The 19592-nt window shown below is 40.3% G+C and overlaps 1 protein-coding gene across 2 annotated transcripts in view; it reads right to left on the bottom strand.

Annotated features, from left to right (window-relative positions):
• Positions 1 to 2035: 2035 nt before the first annotated feature.
• PANK1 (pantothenate kinase 1) overlaps positions 2036 to 19592 on the bottom strand; it is a 65440-nt gene continuing 47883 nt past the window's right edge. For both annotated transcript variants that reach the window (XM_062214202.1, XM_062214203.1), the window contains exons 4-7: positions 14390 to 14566; positions 13767 to 13890; positions 8267 to 8392; positions 2036 to 3519 (exon numbers count right to left, since the gene is read on the bottom strand). In XM_062214202.1, the coding sequence (XP_062070186.1) occupies positions 3460 to 3519; positions 8267 to 8392; positions 13767 to 13890; positions 14390 to 14566 (487 nt within the window). In that variant the 3' untranslated portion in view covers positions 2036 to 3459. The remainder of the gene's footprint in view (positions 3520 to 8266; positions 8393 to 13766; positions 13891 to 14389; positions 14567 to 19592) is intronic.

Here is a 19592-nt window from a genome sequence, read left to right as displayed (position 1 = left end):
GCGCTCCCCTCCTGGTTCACCTGGTGGTCCTTCTGTGTTGGTGAACACTCCAACAACCAACGCTTTGCTAACACTCTTCCGGAGGAGGCCTTCCTTAAAGTGCAGCCCCTGCCAGCCCTTCCTCACTTCCTACAGGACTCCTCTCCTGGCCACTCCTAAGTCAGTTTCCCATCACTCTTCACATTCTTTATTCCAGACAGGGGCTGTCTTGCATTTTCTCAACCCTTCCATTCCCATCTGCTAGTTCTCCTAGGTGTTTACAAGGCCTGTTCCCCACTTTATTCAACTTTTGCTCAAAGGATTTTTTTGACCACCCTAACCAAAGATATTACTTCTGATCTCTCTAAACAGAGCTACCTCCTCTCTTCTCTGTTTTGATATTATATTATGCATTTAGTAATGTCTGTTTTCCTTCCTAGGATACAAGCTCTTTGATGCTGGGTCTCAGTTTTGTTTCCAGCTGCAAATGAATGAACGGCACTTAAGAAGCTGCATTACACGTTGGTTTGAGACCCCTGCTGTCTGGATCTGCTGGACAGTAGGAATTGTATCCTATTCTTTTCAGTTTATTCTCCTTCCAGGTACAGAGGAGCTTCTTAATATTCTTTGTATGACTAAACAACATCAAGTATAAATTACCTCTAACAGTACCCAACAAAGGGACTCTGAATCCATGTATAGTGTAAGCCAAAAAATGCAAGTATATTTATAGAATCCCTTTATTGGAATCTGTTAGAACCAGGAGTGTTTTGAAATTCAGATGGTTTTTCATTACTTAAACCCCTATCTGGGTCAATACCCTCTAATCAAACACATTAGTAGATCTAAAGCAAAGCATGTGAAGATTTCTATTACATGTGGTTTACAATGTTCAACTGGTTTTTGCTGCTGAGTTATCAAGTATCAAATGTATAAGTTTGGGGTTTAGGATCTGTGGACAAGAGCTGTGGCCAAGTACTGGCATATAGAGATTGGTGAAATATCTCCATATTAAAATGGGATACATTCCAAAAAGTTAGGAATCACTGATTTAAAGCATTAGTTTAAAACTTCATTTTCATTATAGCTAATATTAATGAAGCATTTACTCTTCATCAGTCCTGTGCTAAGCTCTTTAAATGTGGATGTAAGACTCATATTGGCCCCATATTATAGGCAGGTGAGGAAACTAGGTTGTAGACAGATGGGGTGTACAGAGAGGTTTAACAAGTTGCCCACACAGCTAATAAGTGGACAACCTAGATGCACACCGAAGATGTCTCACAATAAAGTCACACTCTGAACCTGATCAACCGCCTTCATTAGCACAAAGTAAAAGTTCTTTAGTCTTACCAAGTTTCTTTGTGATTTTGAGTCTAAGGAAAGTTTCTGTAATTCAAATGAATATGAAAATCCTTGGGGTTACAAGTTCCTCTTCGTAAAACCAGCTTGGCTGTATGTAGCCAACTTTGACTGATATTTGTGTGTATAACTTATTTCCTCAACTAAACCAGTGTTTTCAATGTTTGTAATGAGAGCTCAAACCTTAGAGCACACTGACTTGCCCTGATTGCCTTTGCAGAACCATGAGTTGCAGACCATGGCCTGCTGTTCCCTGATGAGAGTAAGAATGGTAGAAGAGACCACCAAAAGGCACTAATTATAGCTAACGTGCAGACTTCTAACTCAACTTTTTCAAGAACACCTTAGCTGCTTGGATTTTTTTTTTTAAAGACAGAAGAAGTTGACAAAATATGTGTGATGACCAAATGTTGATAATCCTTCAGAATTACCAAATATAGCAGTGATAGTTCGGCATTACAGAGTCAGCTGTGTAAGAACAGCAAAGCTATATTTGTTTAAAAAAAAAAAAAATCCTTGCATAGAGTTACAGCTTCAACGGAAGACATGGTGCTTTAGACCCTAGCACACTTAGTGGAAAGCCTCAAATTACGAGATATAGGGTAGCAAAAACGTAACACATAGTCATTTTAAGGTACAAAGCAGATAATATGAACACAAGGATTAAGAAATGAAAATAACATACACAGAGAAATAACATCACAACAGAAATGGGCTTTATTTCAACCAGACAAGGGAATTCTTCCACTAGCGTCAACTTCTTCAAGACTCAAAGATATGGAAATTAAAGATGGTGCTCCAAAGGCAGAGAAGGAAGATTCATCATGGAGTAATTGTCCTGCTCTTCAAAAATCCTTTTCAACAATAAGCTCAATCCAAAAGATCATTGGATCTCATGCATGCCAATGTTTGTACAAGACCCATAGTTGAAGATACCCATCAGGCTTAATGAGGTCTTTCATTTAAAAAATAATATATATAGATATAGATCAACATCATAAATTATTCTTTAATTTTAGAAACTGGGATTAAAGTACAGTTTTCAGTTTAAAATAGTAAAAATGAGAAAACTTTAACATTATTATTTAATATGTCTTGATACAAAGCTCCTAGGTACATACATGTACAAAAGAAACAGATATTACTACCTGATGCCTCAACCCATGACTTCTCCTATATCTCCTGATATGAACAGTTCATCTCCTGGATGACTTTCCCAGATAAATTCCAAATTTCTTGCTCAAAGATTTACTGCCATTTGTATGATATGCAAAGATGAGGACATTTCATCACAGAATATTTTCATTTAATACAGCCTAACATAAAATAAATCCAACAGAACACTCAAAGGGCTAAGACAAAATGGCATAAAATTTTCAACTTTTGTTGGACTCATTAAATTTAATAACACTTTTGGGGTCTTCTCTTCATGGGCACTTTTGAGAACTTCAGCTCTTGCGCTTAACTTAGAATTGAGATGGTCAGCACCTTGATTGATAAGAACAATTACATTAATGCGAAGTTATGGGCAGGAGGGAGGAAGATCATCCGAGGACAAAAACAGGGCCAATGACTTTTTTCATAAGACATTCAAACAGAAAAACAAGACAAAAAAAAAAGCATAAACAAACAACAAACTAGTGTTCACAGTAAAACATGCCAGATTTGCAGTTTCATTTGAAACCAATAGCAATCATGAAACGTCATGAAAAATATAAGTAAAGGTAAAATCTCCTAGAGTAATTACTAAATGAAGTTAAAATCATCACACTGATCAGTAAACCCCAGAAGAAAAATGAACAGCTCTATTTCAGGTCCTTCTTACACATGATAGAACTTTTCAAAGTTAATGCATAAAATTGGTGGGTTTGGCCACGCTGCACAAATTTTTTTGTTTTTTTAAAAATACAGTGTACAGAAAAAACTCTTAGAGTCCCCATTTTGAATCATCAGCTCAAAACCTAAGAGTGAAAGATCAGCTAGGAGAATTCTAAGTTATTTACATAGCAGGTTCATCTGCCCTAATGGCTTAGCTTCCGTCCCATAGCGCGGTTCGCCTTCTCCAGCAGCAGGTTCCAGTTCTGTCCTCACACGGGCTGCTCTCTTGGCTGCACATCTCTACTGGTCATCAGTCATTTTGAACAGTTCCAACAGTGCCCCCACAGCTCCAAAATAACCCTGCAAAAACAATGCAAAACTTCTGTTTGATTATCTCTGAACTTTAGCCAAGTGCCTATTATTTTTAATAATCCTAGGAATGCCATTCCCCTAATGTAGATGAAAGAGAAATTTAAACCAGAATTATTTGCCATGGAACATGGTGCAATAACAGCAAGTATACTTTATGGAACACCAACTTATTTATATATTCTATATATGTATATATATATAGCACTATACTATATATTATACTATACATATAATAAATTAACATATGTAATATGTGTATATTATACTATATATATAATAAATTAACATATGTACAGTGCTTAGAACAGTATCTGGCACATAACTGTGTGCTGAGTGAGTGTGGGGTGTTGCTGATATTCTAACTATTTCATTTTAATCTTTGCCAAGACAAAAATTCACATTATGGCTCCACAAATGAGAAATGGAAAGAAATAAAGTAAATTACCCTTTCAGGGTCACACAACTTGTACCAGGGCTTGACAGCAAATCTGTTTGGTTTCAAAGCTATAGCTCATGGGAGAAAATCCTAAACATCTCTCAGTAGGTCTTGGAAAGGCATTTGAATGATCCTGGCCTTATCTTGTCCATATATTAAATAAAGGCCTACGTTTGGGGCCAGTGCTGTGGTGTAGCGGGTAAAGCCGTCACCTATAGTGTTGGCATCCCATATGGGCGCTGGTTCGAGTCCTGCCTGCTCCACTTCTGATCCAGCTCTGCTATGGCCTGGGAAAGCAGTGGAAGATGGCCCAAGTACTTAGGCCCCTGCACCTATGTGGGGGATCCAGAAGAGGCTCCTGGATCCTGGCTTCAGGTTGGTGCAGCACCAGCCGTTGCGGCCAACTGGGGAGTGAACCAGCAGATGGAAGACCTCTCTGCCTCTCCTTCTCTCTATGTGTGTAACTCTGACTTCAAATAAATAAAGCCTTTAAAAAAAAAAAAAAGTCTACATTTGTGAAAATGGAGGGAATCTATTTATTAGTCTGTTGGGGCCACTATCTTATAACAGGGCACCACAAACAGGGTGTCTCGTAAGCAGTCGAAGTTCATTTCTCACAGTTGTAGGGGCTGGGAAGCCCAAGGTTCAGGTGTGTGGTAAAGGCTGCCTCTTCACAGACAGCGTCTTCTCACTATACCCTCACATACCGGAAGGAGCAAGGGAGAATGCTGACTGAGCCCTGAGGATCTGAGCACCTTCCCAGGGCCCTACCTTCTAATCATGTTACTTTGGGGACTAAGAGTTCAACACACGAATTTGTGGGGAGGGGTGGCAGTGGGGTCACAAGTATTCAGTCCCTGACAACCTGATTTCTGAAAGGCAGGAGGCTCCGTTCCTTGGGCATTCGCCTGACTCAATGGTCACTTACTGCAGAGAGGCTGGGAATGTGTCCAGATGTGGCGGGATTTCTGCTGCTGCTGCTGTCAGCCAGCCTGGACTGGGGCCTCACTACATGCTACAGATTCTTCTATGCACTGTACACGGACTTCCTCCTCTAGTCATCACAGTAACTGAGAAACAAAGATGATTAGCACCCCATTTTACAAATGCCAAAACAGAGATGGGCAGGCACAGTCAGACATGGAAAGGTAAGATTTAAGGTCAGTAAGGGGTGCACTCTGAACGGTGTGCTTAGATTGTTTTCCTTAGGATGCTCAACAATGGTTGAATGGATGAGAAATTGAGTGAGTGAGGGCTCCTGACACCAAAGAAGGTGAGCAGAAAGCCCCTAAACCAGGACCTCCCCAAAGTTCTCCCTCCACAGTATTCTCTGGTAAGGTCTGCCTGGTCCAGAATGAATTTAACAACGTAGAGAATTTTCTTCTGAGGAGCCCTTTCCGGGCTTATGAGGATGCTCTATTTTTCTTGGCCAGGGAAACTGAGTTATGATGTATGAGGGTAGTTCAACAAGCAAGTTCATGGGAAAATGGAATTAAGAGATAATTTTTTTGTGTGTGAAAAAAAAGCACACTGAAATCCATGGTTCATGAAAATGTATATTGGGAAAAACTTCACATGGATCTCAAAAATTTTTACATCAAAATAAGCTTGACTTTTAATTCCATTTTCCCATGAACTGTCCGAGGTAGCTTCAGTATAGTTTCAAGACAAAGCCGTAGCTTAGCATTGTTCAAAGTGATCAGGGGATCTCATTTTTACCATGGAAGTTAGCTTCCCCAAAATGTTGGGTTTATTCTCTTTCTTATCATCAACTCACTATGCATGTGACCTTGTAGATGACTTTTTATGCCTGAAGGCCTCCAGGCTTTGTTCTCTGTATTAGGCCAAGAGGACTGAAGGCCAAGAGGACTTCAGGGTGCCAGATAAAATACAGACAGATGCCAGATAAAATAACTGGGCATTTTGTGTTTTTTATTGCTAAATATGGCAACTCTATTCAGACTAGAACAGTGCTTTTTTAAATTATTTTTTTAAAGCTCAGATATTGTTTTGTCAAAGAAAACCTTACATGGAAACTCTGTAAATAAGCAGATCAAAGAGAAGCTGCTCTGGTTTGGGAGTAGAGGAAATAAAGGTGCTGGGACCTTATTTCCCCCTCATTTGAAACAAAACTGTATCAATGCAAGCCTTATGTGTGTGTCAAAAAGAAAAACAAATGCTTTTCTTCATTATTATTCTATCATTGGGCCTTCTATTATATTATCATTGGACCTTAACTTTAGTGTGTAAGCTCTTCTTGTTTTACATGCTTTAACAAGCAAATTTTGGGCACAGAGAACTCTAACAAGTACATCAATAATTTCTCAAATAAACAATTCAGTTCGGTGATGAGAAAAATGCCACAGTAGTTATTCATTACAATTGAGGTTTATAACACCAGTTCCTTCAATAATTTTTCTACTGCAAAGTATATAAGAGGTTAGGGCCCTCCCATGATCAACAGTGACTCTACAGCACTGATTCTAAAGAGGGTGACAGAGGGAGTGTGGAGAAGAAATGAGGCTCCTTTACCTGCTGTGGACGACTATGATTTCTATTAGGGGAGAAACTCCATATTAAGTCAGAGGCATCTTGCATTAACCAATGCTCTCCATTTCCTGTGTTAACAGGTTCACAGTGGCTGTGTAAGCCATCCTCTCCAGGCTAGTAGATACTTAACTCATTATGTCTGTTCTCATTGGCTCATTTACTTGCTAAGATGCAGCTGTGTTTACCTTCCAATTTGTTTATGTCTGTTTTATTGTAATGCAATCAGCTAGCTATATGTCACCTAAACCAATAAATGGTGATGAGTTCTACAAAAAGTTGGCATGATTTTCAGGTAAATTCTTGAAAAAGATCGAAAAAAGATAGTCACAAATCACTGCTATCTACTTAGGTGGATGCTACAACATAAAACAGATGGAAAACTCTAGGATTCTGCTCTGTAAGTATCTTTTTAATTTCCTGACCTACCTTAAAGAAACAAACTGGAAATCAAAGAAAGTTCATAATATTTGTAGATTGTGAAATAAAAATACGTACAGTACTTCAATAATCAAAAACCTCATTCAATAATGGGCCTTGGTCCTACATCAACAGATTGGTAAGCAAAAGCGTATTTACACATTTTAAGTTAAAACAATAGTTAAACCAGGGATATACTTTTAAATGATTACCCATCTTAACTGAGTTTTAAATTATTTTAAATCACAATCCCCAAAAAGCTTATTTTGCTGAAGATCTGTACTCTTTGATCATTATCTCTCCCTTTTCCCCACCACTCCCAGTCTCTGTAACTACCTTGCTACTTATTGTCTGCTTCCTTGGGTTTAACTGTTTTAGATTCCACATACAGATGACAATATGTGGTATCTGTCTTTCTCATTTATTTTAAACTTTTTTTAAAAAGATTTATTTATTTATTTGAAAGGCAGAGTTACAGAGAGAGTGAGCAAGAGGCGAGATCTTCCATCAGCTGGTTCACTCCGCACATGGCTGAAGAGAGGAGCCAGGAGCTTCATATAGATCTCCCATGTGCATTCACGGGTTCAAAGACTTAGGTTATCTTCTGTTGCTTTCCCAAGCGAATTAGCAGAGAGCTGGATCAGAAGTAGAGCAGACAGGACTTGAACTGGCACCCATATTGGAGGCTGGCCTTGCAAGGCATCATTCAACCTGTTGTGCCACAACGCCAGCCCTGGTGCCTGGGTTTGGGTCCCAGCTCTGATTCCAATTCCAGCTTCCTGTTAATCTGCACACCCTTGGAGGCAGCAGGTGATGGTTCAAGTTAATGGGTCCCTCCAAGCACATGGGAGATCTGAATTAGGTTCCTGGGCTCTGAGCATTAGCCTGGTTCTGTCCCAACTGTGGTCATTATTTGGAAAGTGAATCAGCAATTGAAGCTCTTTCTCTGTCTCTTTTTCTTTCTGCCCTTTAGGTAATTAAAAAAGATTAAATAATTTTTAATTAAAATCTTTTGGGTAAATACTTGGAACTGGAATTGCTGGATCATACTATTTAGTTTTTTAAGGAATCTTTACACATTTTTCCATAGTGGTTATACTAATTTACATTCCTAATGGCTCTTTTCTTTCTGATCAACCAACTACTATACCCAATTATTGAGTAAAGAGGGCTCCCATTCTAAATAGATTTTCCTTATACTGCACATACATGCAAAGTTGAAATGACAACTTTTCCACTTCATCAATTTTAAAACTAAGAGAGCCCCTCGTATGTAAGACAACCCCAAATATACTCCACATAGGACATTAATTCTGTGAAAGTTCAACTTACCTCATGTTCCAAAAACAGAGCTTTTAGTTGCCCTTTGGACCAAAAATCCATGGCATATGCTAGCAGCTTCATGGAGACCATATTGATTCTGAGAAAATTGCCAACAAACACAACTCTGTCAATATTCTGAAAAAAAAAAAATTAAAGAAAACTGAATCATGGTGTAAGAATAGCATTTAGCAAAAATCAATGTTCCATATGTCACCATACAGAACTTTGTAGAGTAAATTGCTTTTTCTTTAAGTGGAATGATTTCAGCATTTCCGAATGAAGTTGAACAAACCTCATGGTGCATTCCACATGATTTTAGTTGGGCAAGGCAGAAACTGACACTGGACTTACTTGCAGGTGTTATGTCAGATTGCCTTAGGTCTGACATGAAATTCAGCTCCCAACCCATCGACATATAAAGCGGCAACTGCAGTCTAAGTTCAGCTAAATTTTCTTGTCAATTCCCCAATCTTTCAAGCTTAAAATACTACTATAACCAATTCATAAATAAAACAGCTGTGCATGGCTGATTCCTCTAATGAGTTTGCTCAGTGTGTTCTGTGCCAAACAATGGGATTCCAAAAAGAAACAATATTCAGTATCTGCCCTCAGGATATATAGTGGAATATTACATGTGGTCAACACATGGGTTAAAATATGGCAACAAAAAATACATTTATGTTTTTGTCATCATGGCTACAGGTTTGCATTCTGAACACAGACTTATGAACATTTCTCTCCTGCCCTGTCCATGCAGACATGCTTCAAGTCCAATAAGCTTCCAGCTCTTGTGCACTCACAGTATTTCCCACTCCCCTGCTGTTTCGTAAGCTTAAACCTGAGCTCAGCCCATCTGCCATGCAGAGGCTGGACACCATTCATTCACTCACAGAGCCTGTTGCTATGGTCACTCAGACCAAAGGCGAGAGTCTTAGAAGTTGGCATGATTTTCTGTTCAGTCTATCAGGAGTAATCAGGGTCTGGGAATGTTACCTTGTAACTGTTGCAAGTTTTAACAATGCATGTTCATGAAGCCATTAACCAATGAAAACTTTCTATGGGTGGAGGAGTGTTTTTACTAAGTTTCTATAAGGAAGCTATAGCCACAGAGCACCTAGAGTAAGAAGTGGCAAGGGATACTCAGAGTAAGAAACTCAGATTAAGGAGGAATTTAATTACATTTGGGAGTTTTGCCCTTTCCCCCAAACAAGGGAGCCCACGGTAGGACATACTCAAGGCCCAGTCCTTTATTACCCTGCTAGAGAGCCAGAAAGAAAAGTGACATTGAAAGCTGATTAGCATTCCATGTTTTAAATAAATTCCAGGCGGGTCAAAGATGTAAATGATTTAAAAAAAAAAAAGGAAAGAAAAGAGAAAAAGAAACTAGAGGAAAACATGGGAGAATTTTTTAAAAAAACAATGCAGAAGTAGAAGAGATATAACACTCAGAATCCATTAAAAATATAAAAAATATTGATACATTTACTTAAAAAATCCAAACATTTATTGAGGGGGAAAACATCACCACAAATAAATCCAAAGAGGAAGCAATAAATAGAAAATATTTTCAGTACATATCACATAAAATGGATGTGCTACTTAATTGATAGAGTCCCTTAAAATCAATAAAGAAAAACCCAACAAACCAATAGAGAAATGAGTGAATGAAGTGTTCACAAATGCACAATGGGAATATTAATGGCTATTAATTATATGAAAAATGCTTAGCCTCACTTACAATCCCCAAATAAGGCATTATTTCTTACCTACTATATGGGGAAAGATAGGGGAAAAAAAAGTCTGGTAACCTTGTGTGGAGAAACTCAGATTCTTATATTATGCATTGGAGGGAATAAAAATTAGACCCAGCTTTGCAAAAGGAACTTTATGGTATCTGTCAAAATTATAATCAAGACTCTGATTCAGCAATTTTTTAAAATAATTTATTGTATGTAATAATATATATGCAAAATGATGCGTATATAAAATGCGTGCATGTTTACACTATATATAAATATACTGAGGATTTTTAAACAATTTTTATTTGAGAGAGACAGAGAGACAGAGAGGGATAGGCAGTGAGGACTTTCATTTGCTGGTTCTTTCTCCAAATTCCTGCAATCGCAGGGCTGGGACAGGCCAAAGCTGGAAACTAGGAACTTAATCCAGTTCTCTCACATGGGTAGCAGGTACTCAACTCTTGAGCCATCACCTGCTGCCTCTCAGGGTATGCATTAGCAAGGAATCAGGAACAGAGCCAGGAGTCAAACCCAAGCACTTCAATATGGGAAGAGGACATCCCAATCAAGAGCTTCACCAACAGGCCAATTAATTGCTCCAGAAAATTTTTCAATAATAGCAAAAGACTAGAAAGACCTAAGCATCATTAGGAAATTGATCAACTCAGTAAGAGCATATCTATATGTTACGGATGCAATATAGTCATTAAAGAATGAAGCAATTTTAAATATACTGATACAATTTCAAGATACAGTATGTAAAACAGAGATAATACTTCCAGAGGTACATGTTGAAGTATGTATGGTAAACTGAAATGAGATGAGATTTTCTTTCTAACATTAACCTTGGGGCAGGGGAGGAAGAGAGAACAGAGAGGGAGGAAGAATATTGAGCTAGATAAAGCATGTGCATCTATTCTTGATAAATGCTGAGTCTGAGATGATGGATATGTGGAGGTTCTTTGGACTGCTCTCTTTCTGTATGTTTACCAATTTTCATAATAAAAAGTTGAAAAAGCATGATGGAGAATAGTGCAGAGAGGGTGAGTTATATATTGTAACTATATCAATAAAAGCTATTATTTAAAAAAAGAATGCAACGTAGAGTTTTCTACCTCCAAGAGGATGTACTTACTCTATATTGCATACAACACTGGACAAAAACAGAAAAACTGCAAACAATAGCTGCCTCTAGTGAGTGGCATGCTGAAGGATGGAAGTGGAAATGGTGACTCATTTCCTTGCGTGATCTGCAACCTTTGCAACTCTGCATTACATGTTTATATTACCTACTCCAAAAATAAATAAGAAAGTGTGGAGTTGAAGGAAGCATTTCATTGTATTCCAACAATCACAGAAAAAAATCTTTTACATTTAGTAAATGAAATGAGTATGAGCAGGGGTCGGTGTTGCGGCCTCAGTGGGTAAAACCATTGACTGTGGTGCTGATCCCATTTGGGTGCCAGTTTGAGTCCCAGCTGCTTTACTTCTGATCCAGCTCCCTGCTAATGTGCTTGGGAAAGAAGCAGAAGATGCCCCAAGTACTTGGGCTCCTGCACCCACATGGAAGATCTGGAAGAAGTTCCTGGCTCCTGGCTTTGGATCCGCCCAGCTCTGGCTGTTGCAGCCATCAGGGGAGTGAACTAGTGGATGGAAGATCTTTCTGTCTGTCTCTCCCAAAAGAAGGAAAGAAAGAAAGAAGGAAGGAAAGAAAGAAGGAAGGAAAGAAAGAAAGTGAGCGAGAGAAAGAAAGAAAGAAAGCGAGCGAGAGAGAGAAAGAAAGAAGAAAGGAAGAGAACATAGTCAAAGATTCTGGAATTAGTGACTCCAGAGAGCAAAGCATGAACTGAAGATCTCGGTGAGTGCTCTCCCAGGGAAATATGATGCTGCCAGCGGCTGGTGCATCACCAAGAGCCTGCACTGGTAGAGCTTCTGCCCCAAGGCAACAGGTAATTGCCTTCAATTCCATAGAAACATCTAATGGTTACTCAAACCTGTGTGTTATGTGCCCACATTGTCACACACTTTTGCTATACTCCAAAAATAAATGGTATTTCAAATGGAAATCAAAAGTGAAGAAAATCACTTGTCCTCCCCTTAAGGGAATATGGTAAGACCAACTGGCTCAGTCTCATGAGAAGGGCAAGCAGAAGTCACCTTTCTGGAAAGCAGGGCCAAGGGCTCTTGCCCTATGAGGCAAAACGTGTTATCATCTCACCTTTGAGAGCCCAGGAGTACAGCAAAATACACCCATATTAGTCTCAGGGCTTGTATTGCTACTTAGAAAAACATCCTTTAAGATTAATATTGGGGCCAGCGCCGTGGCACAGTAGGTTAATCCTCTGCCTGTGGTGCTGGCATCCCATATGAGTGCTGGTTCTAGTCCTGGCTGCTCTTCTTCCAATCCAGCTCTCTGTTGTGGCCTGGGAAAGCAGTAGAAGATGGCCCAAGTCCTTGGGCCCCTGCACCTGTGTGGGAGACCCAAAAGAAGCTCTTGGCTTCTGATCGGTGTAGCTCCAGCAGTTGTGGCCAACTGGGGAGTGAACCAATGGAAGGAAGACCTTTCTCTCTGTCTCTGTCTCTCCCTCTCACTGTCTGTAACTCTACAAGTAAATAAATAAAATATTTAAAAAGATTAATGTCAAAAAATAAACCCTCTGTTACAAGTCTCACGACTCAAGTGAACTTTGGAAAGGCACATTTCTGGAATTTTCTTTTATTTGCATATCAGCCTCCAATTTATGCTCCCTCAGAACTGAGGACTTCCAAAAAGTTATGACCCTTATCCACAGGCCAGCAACATCTTCTATTAGATGCCATGAGGCAGGATGTCCCTTTTGTAACCCCAGAACTCAAAGGCAAGCCTGGCACCCTCCTATCATAAAGAATGCCTCATATCCTAGCATCTCCACCACTCACTGGGGAGGGAGCTATAGGGGGTTCTGATTACTCCCTCTATTTCTTCAACTGAGCAGCACTATTCAGATGTGTATATACATGTGTGTATGTGTGTGTGTGTGTGTGTGTGAGAGAGAGAGAGAGAGAATTCCTCAAGTTGCACTTATGATTTGAGCCTCTCATTATATATATATGTATATATATAAAACATTTTATTAAAAATATTTTAAAAACTCCATTACTGATGCTACTATGATTCTTCAATACTTCTATTTCCTGTTCTATGCCCCAACTTACATATCTCAGTGAGAAGACAGCTGTTCTACTTTATATGTCTTATATTTCAGAAAACAGTTTCATTTTTTCTAAAGGAATTTTGCAATATTTCCAAACTTATTAACAAAGCTTTGTCCGTCACCAGCTCCACCCCTTCTTGTGCCTGGGGCACTGGCTGGCCTCAGCTGTAGCATGCTCTCTGTGCTTTGATAGCCCTGTACAATGCTGCTTGAACTCCATGCCACAAGGCAACACTGTAAAGAAGCTGAAAGCAGAGAGAATATCAAATACTGCAAAGGGAGCATTTTATCTGCAGTGATTTGCAAGGATGCTCAGAGCTTTTCCTCACATTTCATCGGACCCATGGCAATAATGATGGTTAGAGAAGCTATGGCATAGGTTGGAATTTTATCATGTTTTCACATGCATACTCTACCTTCTCTCCCAACACATTTCCTTCCCATTCCAAAAGGTGTGACTACATTAAAGAGCAAATCTCCAAAGGATGTATAGTGTTTTGAGTCAATAGTTACTGCAGTGTCAAGATGATGTGGAAAAATGACACCTGGCTTTTCCTGGGTTAGGTAAGGCCTTACCTCATTCAGTGCACACATCCGAGCAATGGAGCCAATGTTGTTGGTGATGGTGACCAATGTGGCCCGGGCGAGGTCTTCCTTGCTGATGGACTCTCGCTTTTCTTTACTCATCATGTTGCCAAAGCTATGTTGGAAATATTAGCGAGAGTGTTCAAAATCATCCTTAGACAGAGCCCATGCTTCCATCATGGAGCAGCGGAAAGCCCTATGAATAACTCCGTGCAAACACAAAAGACCTGATTTTGCTACCATGGTTTATAAGCAGACAGGAGTTTGATATGAATGGCTGGCTTCCCTTTTCTTAGAAGGGATGAAATAGCAATGGCTATTAATGGGGGGAAATTTTTGTAATACCTCTAGATATCTGGATGAGAAAAGAATGGGGGACACAGTTGCAGTTTTCCAGAACCTTCTTTCAAAGTTGCCTTATTTTAAGCACAAGCATCAAGAGTTAAATATCTCAGTGCTTCATAAAGGGCAGGAGATTGAGTCTGAGTGCCTATACAGTGGATAGTCGCACCAGGCTGGTGGGCTGACAATTTAAAAAAGAACTAACAGGATGGCCAGGGTGGAGAGGCTGCCTTGTGCTGAACCACTACCGCTCCTAGCTATTTTGTCTCTACCTTGATGCTACAGCAGATCCTTGAAGGCCAAATCGTTCATAGTCTCCTCCGTAAATGTCCTTCACCAGCTTATCAACATTGGTGCTGTCGCCTTTAGCTGCCATTTCCAGAGCTTCTTCAAAGGTCTCACAACCAGTCAGCAAGCAACATAGGCCTAGGAATGTTCCACCTCCAAGACTGAAGGAACAATAAGGTTTAGTTTTAAGTTCACTTTAAGATATGCCCACCCAGGTCCCCAACTACATCAAGACTTTTCATATGGGTTAATAAAAACTGGAGAAATACAAAGGGGCACTTGAAACAAAGTGCTAGGGTACAAAAGAGCTTCAGAGTAGATTGGTTGAAAAAAAGAGGGCCAAGACTAAAAATAAACATTGAGGAAAATACGTCCCTAAATTTGAGAACAAAATTAGAGAAAGATTCTCACTGATTTCCGTTGTGAGACCTTCAACCAGCCACTAACCTAAGTGCTTCATTCATGCCTATCCAATGGGGCCAGATCATGAGCTCACTTATTGGGCTGATGTGAAAATAGCACACAATCAGAGAAATGACTGCTGTAAAACAAAAAATCATTTGCAGCTGAATACAAACATTAAGAAATTGTGTGCACACGGATCATACTATGGAGCCAAACCCTTGCTGACAGAACTGAGGAGTCTGCCAAGGGTAACCAGCTCAACAGCTGGCTTTCATCTGAGCTTGCCTCTCTAGCTAAGATAATCACATTGAACATCCTCAGATGTTTCTAGAAGGAAATCACTGATCTGTTTGATTCTGAATTTTTTGTCCTAGAAGACTCTGGAAAAGGATATTAATATTTTATTTACCACTCAGCAGTGAAACATAGTAACACAGATCATAAAATAGTTCCAATGCTTGAAATATGCTTTAAATGCTTTCAATTGCTTGGGGGGAGTTCCTCTAAAACAGTCTTTCTAGATAACAATAGAAACGAATCATGGTAGCAGAGAATGAACTCAATTGTGTATTAATATCAAAGTTATCTGTTGGAAAGAAGAGCAGATGCAGAGTACAGCTATCACCAGTGAACTCTAGGCAGGAAAAGGAGCACTGACTCCTAAAGTTGTGGCCAGAGATTCTACTCTTATTTACCACCTGGGAGAACAAATGGAGGAGTGCTGCCCACATCAATCTGCTCTGAAGCCCCAGAGGGCTGCTAGCTCTGGGAGCCCTATTTGCATTTGGGCACTGGCTTTTGATTCTAAGAAAAAAAAAAATCAAGTTGGGATTAAAGTAATGTTTAAATTTGAAAAAAGAAAATTTACCGGGTTCTAGTCCCGGTCGGGGCACCGATCCTGTCCCGGTTGCCCCTCTTCCAGGCCAGCTCTCTGCTGTGGCCAGGGAGTGCAGTGGAGGATGGCCCAAGTGCTTGGGCCCTGCACCCCATGGGAGACCAGGAGGAAGTGCCTGGCTCCTGCCATCGGATCAGCGCGGTGTGCCGGCCGCAGCGCGCCTACCGCGGCGGCCATTGGAGGGTGAACCAACGGCAAAAAGGAAGACCTTTCTCTCTGTCTCCCTCTACTGTCCACTCTGCCTGTCAAAAAAAAAAAAAAAGAAAAAAGAAAATTTAAGGTAAATGACATTTACTATCAATAACTATTAACCAGAAAGTGTAAGTAGAGATAGGCACATAGTTATTTAAGTTGCATCTAAAGGGAAACTGTGTAATGTTCTTTAAAAACTGTGATTCTTACAAAAACACATAGATTAAATGACGAATTCTCAGGAAAAACTATGTAGTGAGGTAGCACCAGGAGCAGCTACCCAAACTTCAGGGGCAGTGCAATGAGGAAGACAGCTCCACATACATTACTGCACTGACAATTCAGTCACAGCAGAAACTTGAGATTTCCTCTGAGTAAGTGTATCTTTCTTTAAAATGAAGACGTCATGTCATGCTATGTTGTTGGTTTGAGCTTCTACAAAGCTGGTGGGTTTTAAAGGGAACATAGTTTGTATAATCATCTGGATTTGCTTTTGTCTCCTTCCTGTGTATTTTTAAATGGACATCTCGGCCATTTTTCTAGTTTCTATATACTTTTCATCCTCTAATAACCTCTCTTTGAATATCAAGTATTTGTACTAATCAAGGCATTCAACACCCTCCTCCAAATATAGGCAACTGAAGACATTGGCTGACTTAGAAAGAAGGTAACTCATCAACTGATGTGTTGGGATAAGTGAAAAGAAGGACAAGAGTCTTGTATAACTGGAACAGGACTGATGCCTCCAGATGAAGATTTGGAGCTGAACAGGAAAAACAAGCACACATCTGCACAGCTGGGACACAGCAGAGAGGAGGGAAAATGCACATCGGTCCTGCCACAGAGAGCCAAGAGTCTCCCAGCACTGTGGTAACAGCCTCGGCCTGCTAGCCATTACTGAAGTGATTCCCTTGCTCACAATCAGATACATCTGTTTGTTTAGGCAGACACACAATAAAACACTCAGTATATCGCAGACAAAAACAAAGTGCTAGGATAAGCCACTAAATATTACCATTTTTTAAAAACAAAACAAACAACATCGTAGTGAGGAAGTTTAGGGAAGCAGAAAAAACCTTCCATTAATGAGTGTGTTCTTAAGAGATTCCAAAATGATGAGATATACTATGACTTTCACCAAAGTTTTAAAATTATTTACATTTCTCTTTTAATAGGCTGCGCATTCCAACAATGCCAGCAGAGAAATACTATTTTTCCCATTGACTTCTGTGATAAAGCTGGAGTTGTGTCACCAGCAATGTTACTGCCAATCTGGGATGCACTAAAACAAATCACTTAAAACCATGTTTGAAAGAAAAGTCTATCCTTTAATGACATGGCTTCCTAAAAATAAGAATGCCTAATGGGAAAAACAGGGTGTAATACAATAATGAAAACCTACAGCTATCAGCTCACGAGAGCAGCAAAACTTAACACGTGTTTAGATCAGTGATGCCCAGAGTGTGTTCCACGTGCAGACGTTCCCCACTAACCCTGAGAGTTTATGTAAGAGGTCATCTGAAATCAAAAAGAAACCTTTGGCAGAACAACTCTGGCTGGACAAGGATCAAGGTCCCTGAGACTTGATGTTTCATTCCCCTCCCCTGCCTGTGGCAGCCTTTGAGAGGGCTCCTGTGTTAACCTGCAGGTCCCCGCAAAACATTTGCAAAACTGCTGACTGAAGAGAGAAGAGGGAAGCTTGAATATCCAGACAGGATTTGTTGATCACTGTAGAGCACCAGTCACTAGCGGGCATTTACCAATAACAGGGCTATATAGGGAATGCATAGGCATTATTACATGGCTAATGAAGTGTGCAGCTCACCGTTATCTCAGACCAGCTTTACCAGTTCAATTACACCTTCTCCTGGGAGCAAGCCTGTGGATCCTTAAGAATTAGCCCTTTATCAGCTCGCTCTCTCTAAGGTAAATCAAGCTTAGCTGAAATACTCATGTCTCAAATACTCCTGACAGTCTCCTGAGGCCATGGGGTCAGTTTTCTTACTTAAGCAAGTGAGCTTAGTATTATTCTTAGATTCTTGTGTGAGCTAGTATGTTTCTGCACTCTCAGTGGAAAAAAATGTACACTTAGTAGCAATTAACTTACAAAACAAACTGTACTCTGCAGCCAAGCAGGCTTCAGTCGGAGAACGTGTATGTGTGTGTGTGCGCGCGCATGTGTGTGTGTCCATGCACATGTACCAATGCCAGGTTTTCTCAATAGCAGCATTATCGAAATCTGAAGTCAAAAATTTGGAGGCAGGGATAGCCTTATGCCCTGTGGGATTTTATCAGTATCCCTGGCCTCTACCCTGTAGATGCCAGAGCACTCCACCTCCGTTATGACAACCCCAAAAAATAAAAAGAAAAGGTCTCGTCTTTCCTTCTTTAGTGGCAAACCACTGATTCATCCAAATCCATCACAAGTCACAGAAACATGCTGGAAAAGCAGTGCCTACCTCCTGAGGGGTCAATAGTACTAGAAAAGTCCACGGAAATATCTAAGAAACAAGCTTGCCGGGGGTGGGGTAGGAGTGGTGGTGGTGGTGGTGGTGGTGTGTCAGCCTACATCAGAATGCTGGTTTGAGCCAGCTGCCCTGCTTCTGAACCAGCTCCCTGCTAATGCATGTGACAGTACTTGGGTTCCTGCCACCCATATGGGAAACCTGAATGGACTTCCTGGCTTCATCTTGGCTCAGCCCTGGCTGGTGTGGGCATCTGGGAGAGTGAACCAGCAGACAGAAGATCGATCTCTCTCTGTCACTCTGCCTTTCAAATAAATAAATAAATCTTTAAAAAGTAATTTAAAAAAGGAAACAATTGCTTTCATGGAAATGAGGACAGTGTAACCCGGAGATCTCCCATACTATCTTCACCTATCAAAAGCAATGGCTTTGGGGATGGCACTGTGGCACAGCGGGTTAACGACCTGACCTGAAGTGCCGGCATCCCATATGGGCGCTGGTTCAAGACCTGGCTGCTCCACTCCTGATCCAGCTCTCTGCTATGGCCTGAGAAAGTAGTGGAAGATGCCCCAAGTGCTTGGGCCCCTGCACCCGTGTGGGAGACCTGGAGGAAGCTCTTGGTTCCTGGCTTCAGTTCAGCGCAGCTCTGGCTGTTGCGGCTAATTGGGGATTGAACCATCAGATAGAAGACCTCTCTCTCTTTCTCTCTCTCTCTACCTCTCCTTTCTCTATGTAGCTCTAACTTTCAAATAAATAAATAAATCTTAAAACAAACAAACAAACAATTGTTTCAACATCATGCCCCAAAGCACATTCTACATAGCTCTAGTTTCTTAAGTTGCTCTCTCCAGAAATGGGTTCCCTGGTCCACTAAGTTGAAGAAATACTGAATAGGAAATCCTCCTCTTAGAAGTTAAGGAAAACTGGCTTAATGTTGTTTAAACTAGCATTTCTCAAAGATTGACTGCAGATCCATTCCCATGTTGAATCCCCTGGAATAGGAAGCTGAGTCTGTCTGCCCTTACATGGTCTTGGGCTACATGTGCACAAAAAATAATAAAATAAAATAAAATAAAATAAAAAAAAGACACTCTGCTCCACGGTAGCTGTAAGCTGTTTTCTTGTCCACCGTACCTCAAAATTCCCTATGAGATGTGCTGTCTTTTCCAGCTCTTGGCTGGAGCATTTATTTGAGAGTAAAAAACATTCTTTGTAAACCTAATTTGGTTT

Source organism: Lepus europaeus, chromosome 17 (genome assembly GCF_033115175.1).
Source record: "Lepus europaeus isolate LE1 chromosome 17, mLepTim1.pri, whole genome shotgun sequence".
NCBI lineage: Eukaryota > Metazoa > Chordata > Mammalia > Lagomorpha > Leporidae > Lepus > Lepus europaeus.
The sequence above is the reverse complement of the archived record's forward strand: the minus strand, read 5'-3'. Positions and strand labels throughout refer to the sequence as shown.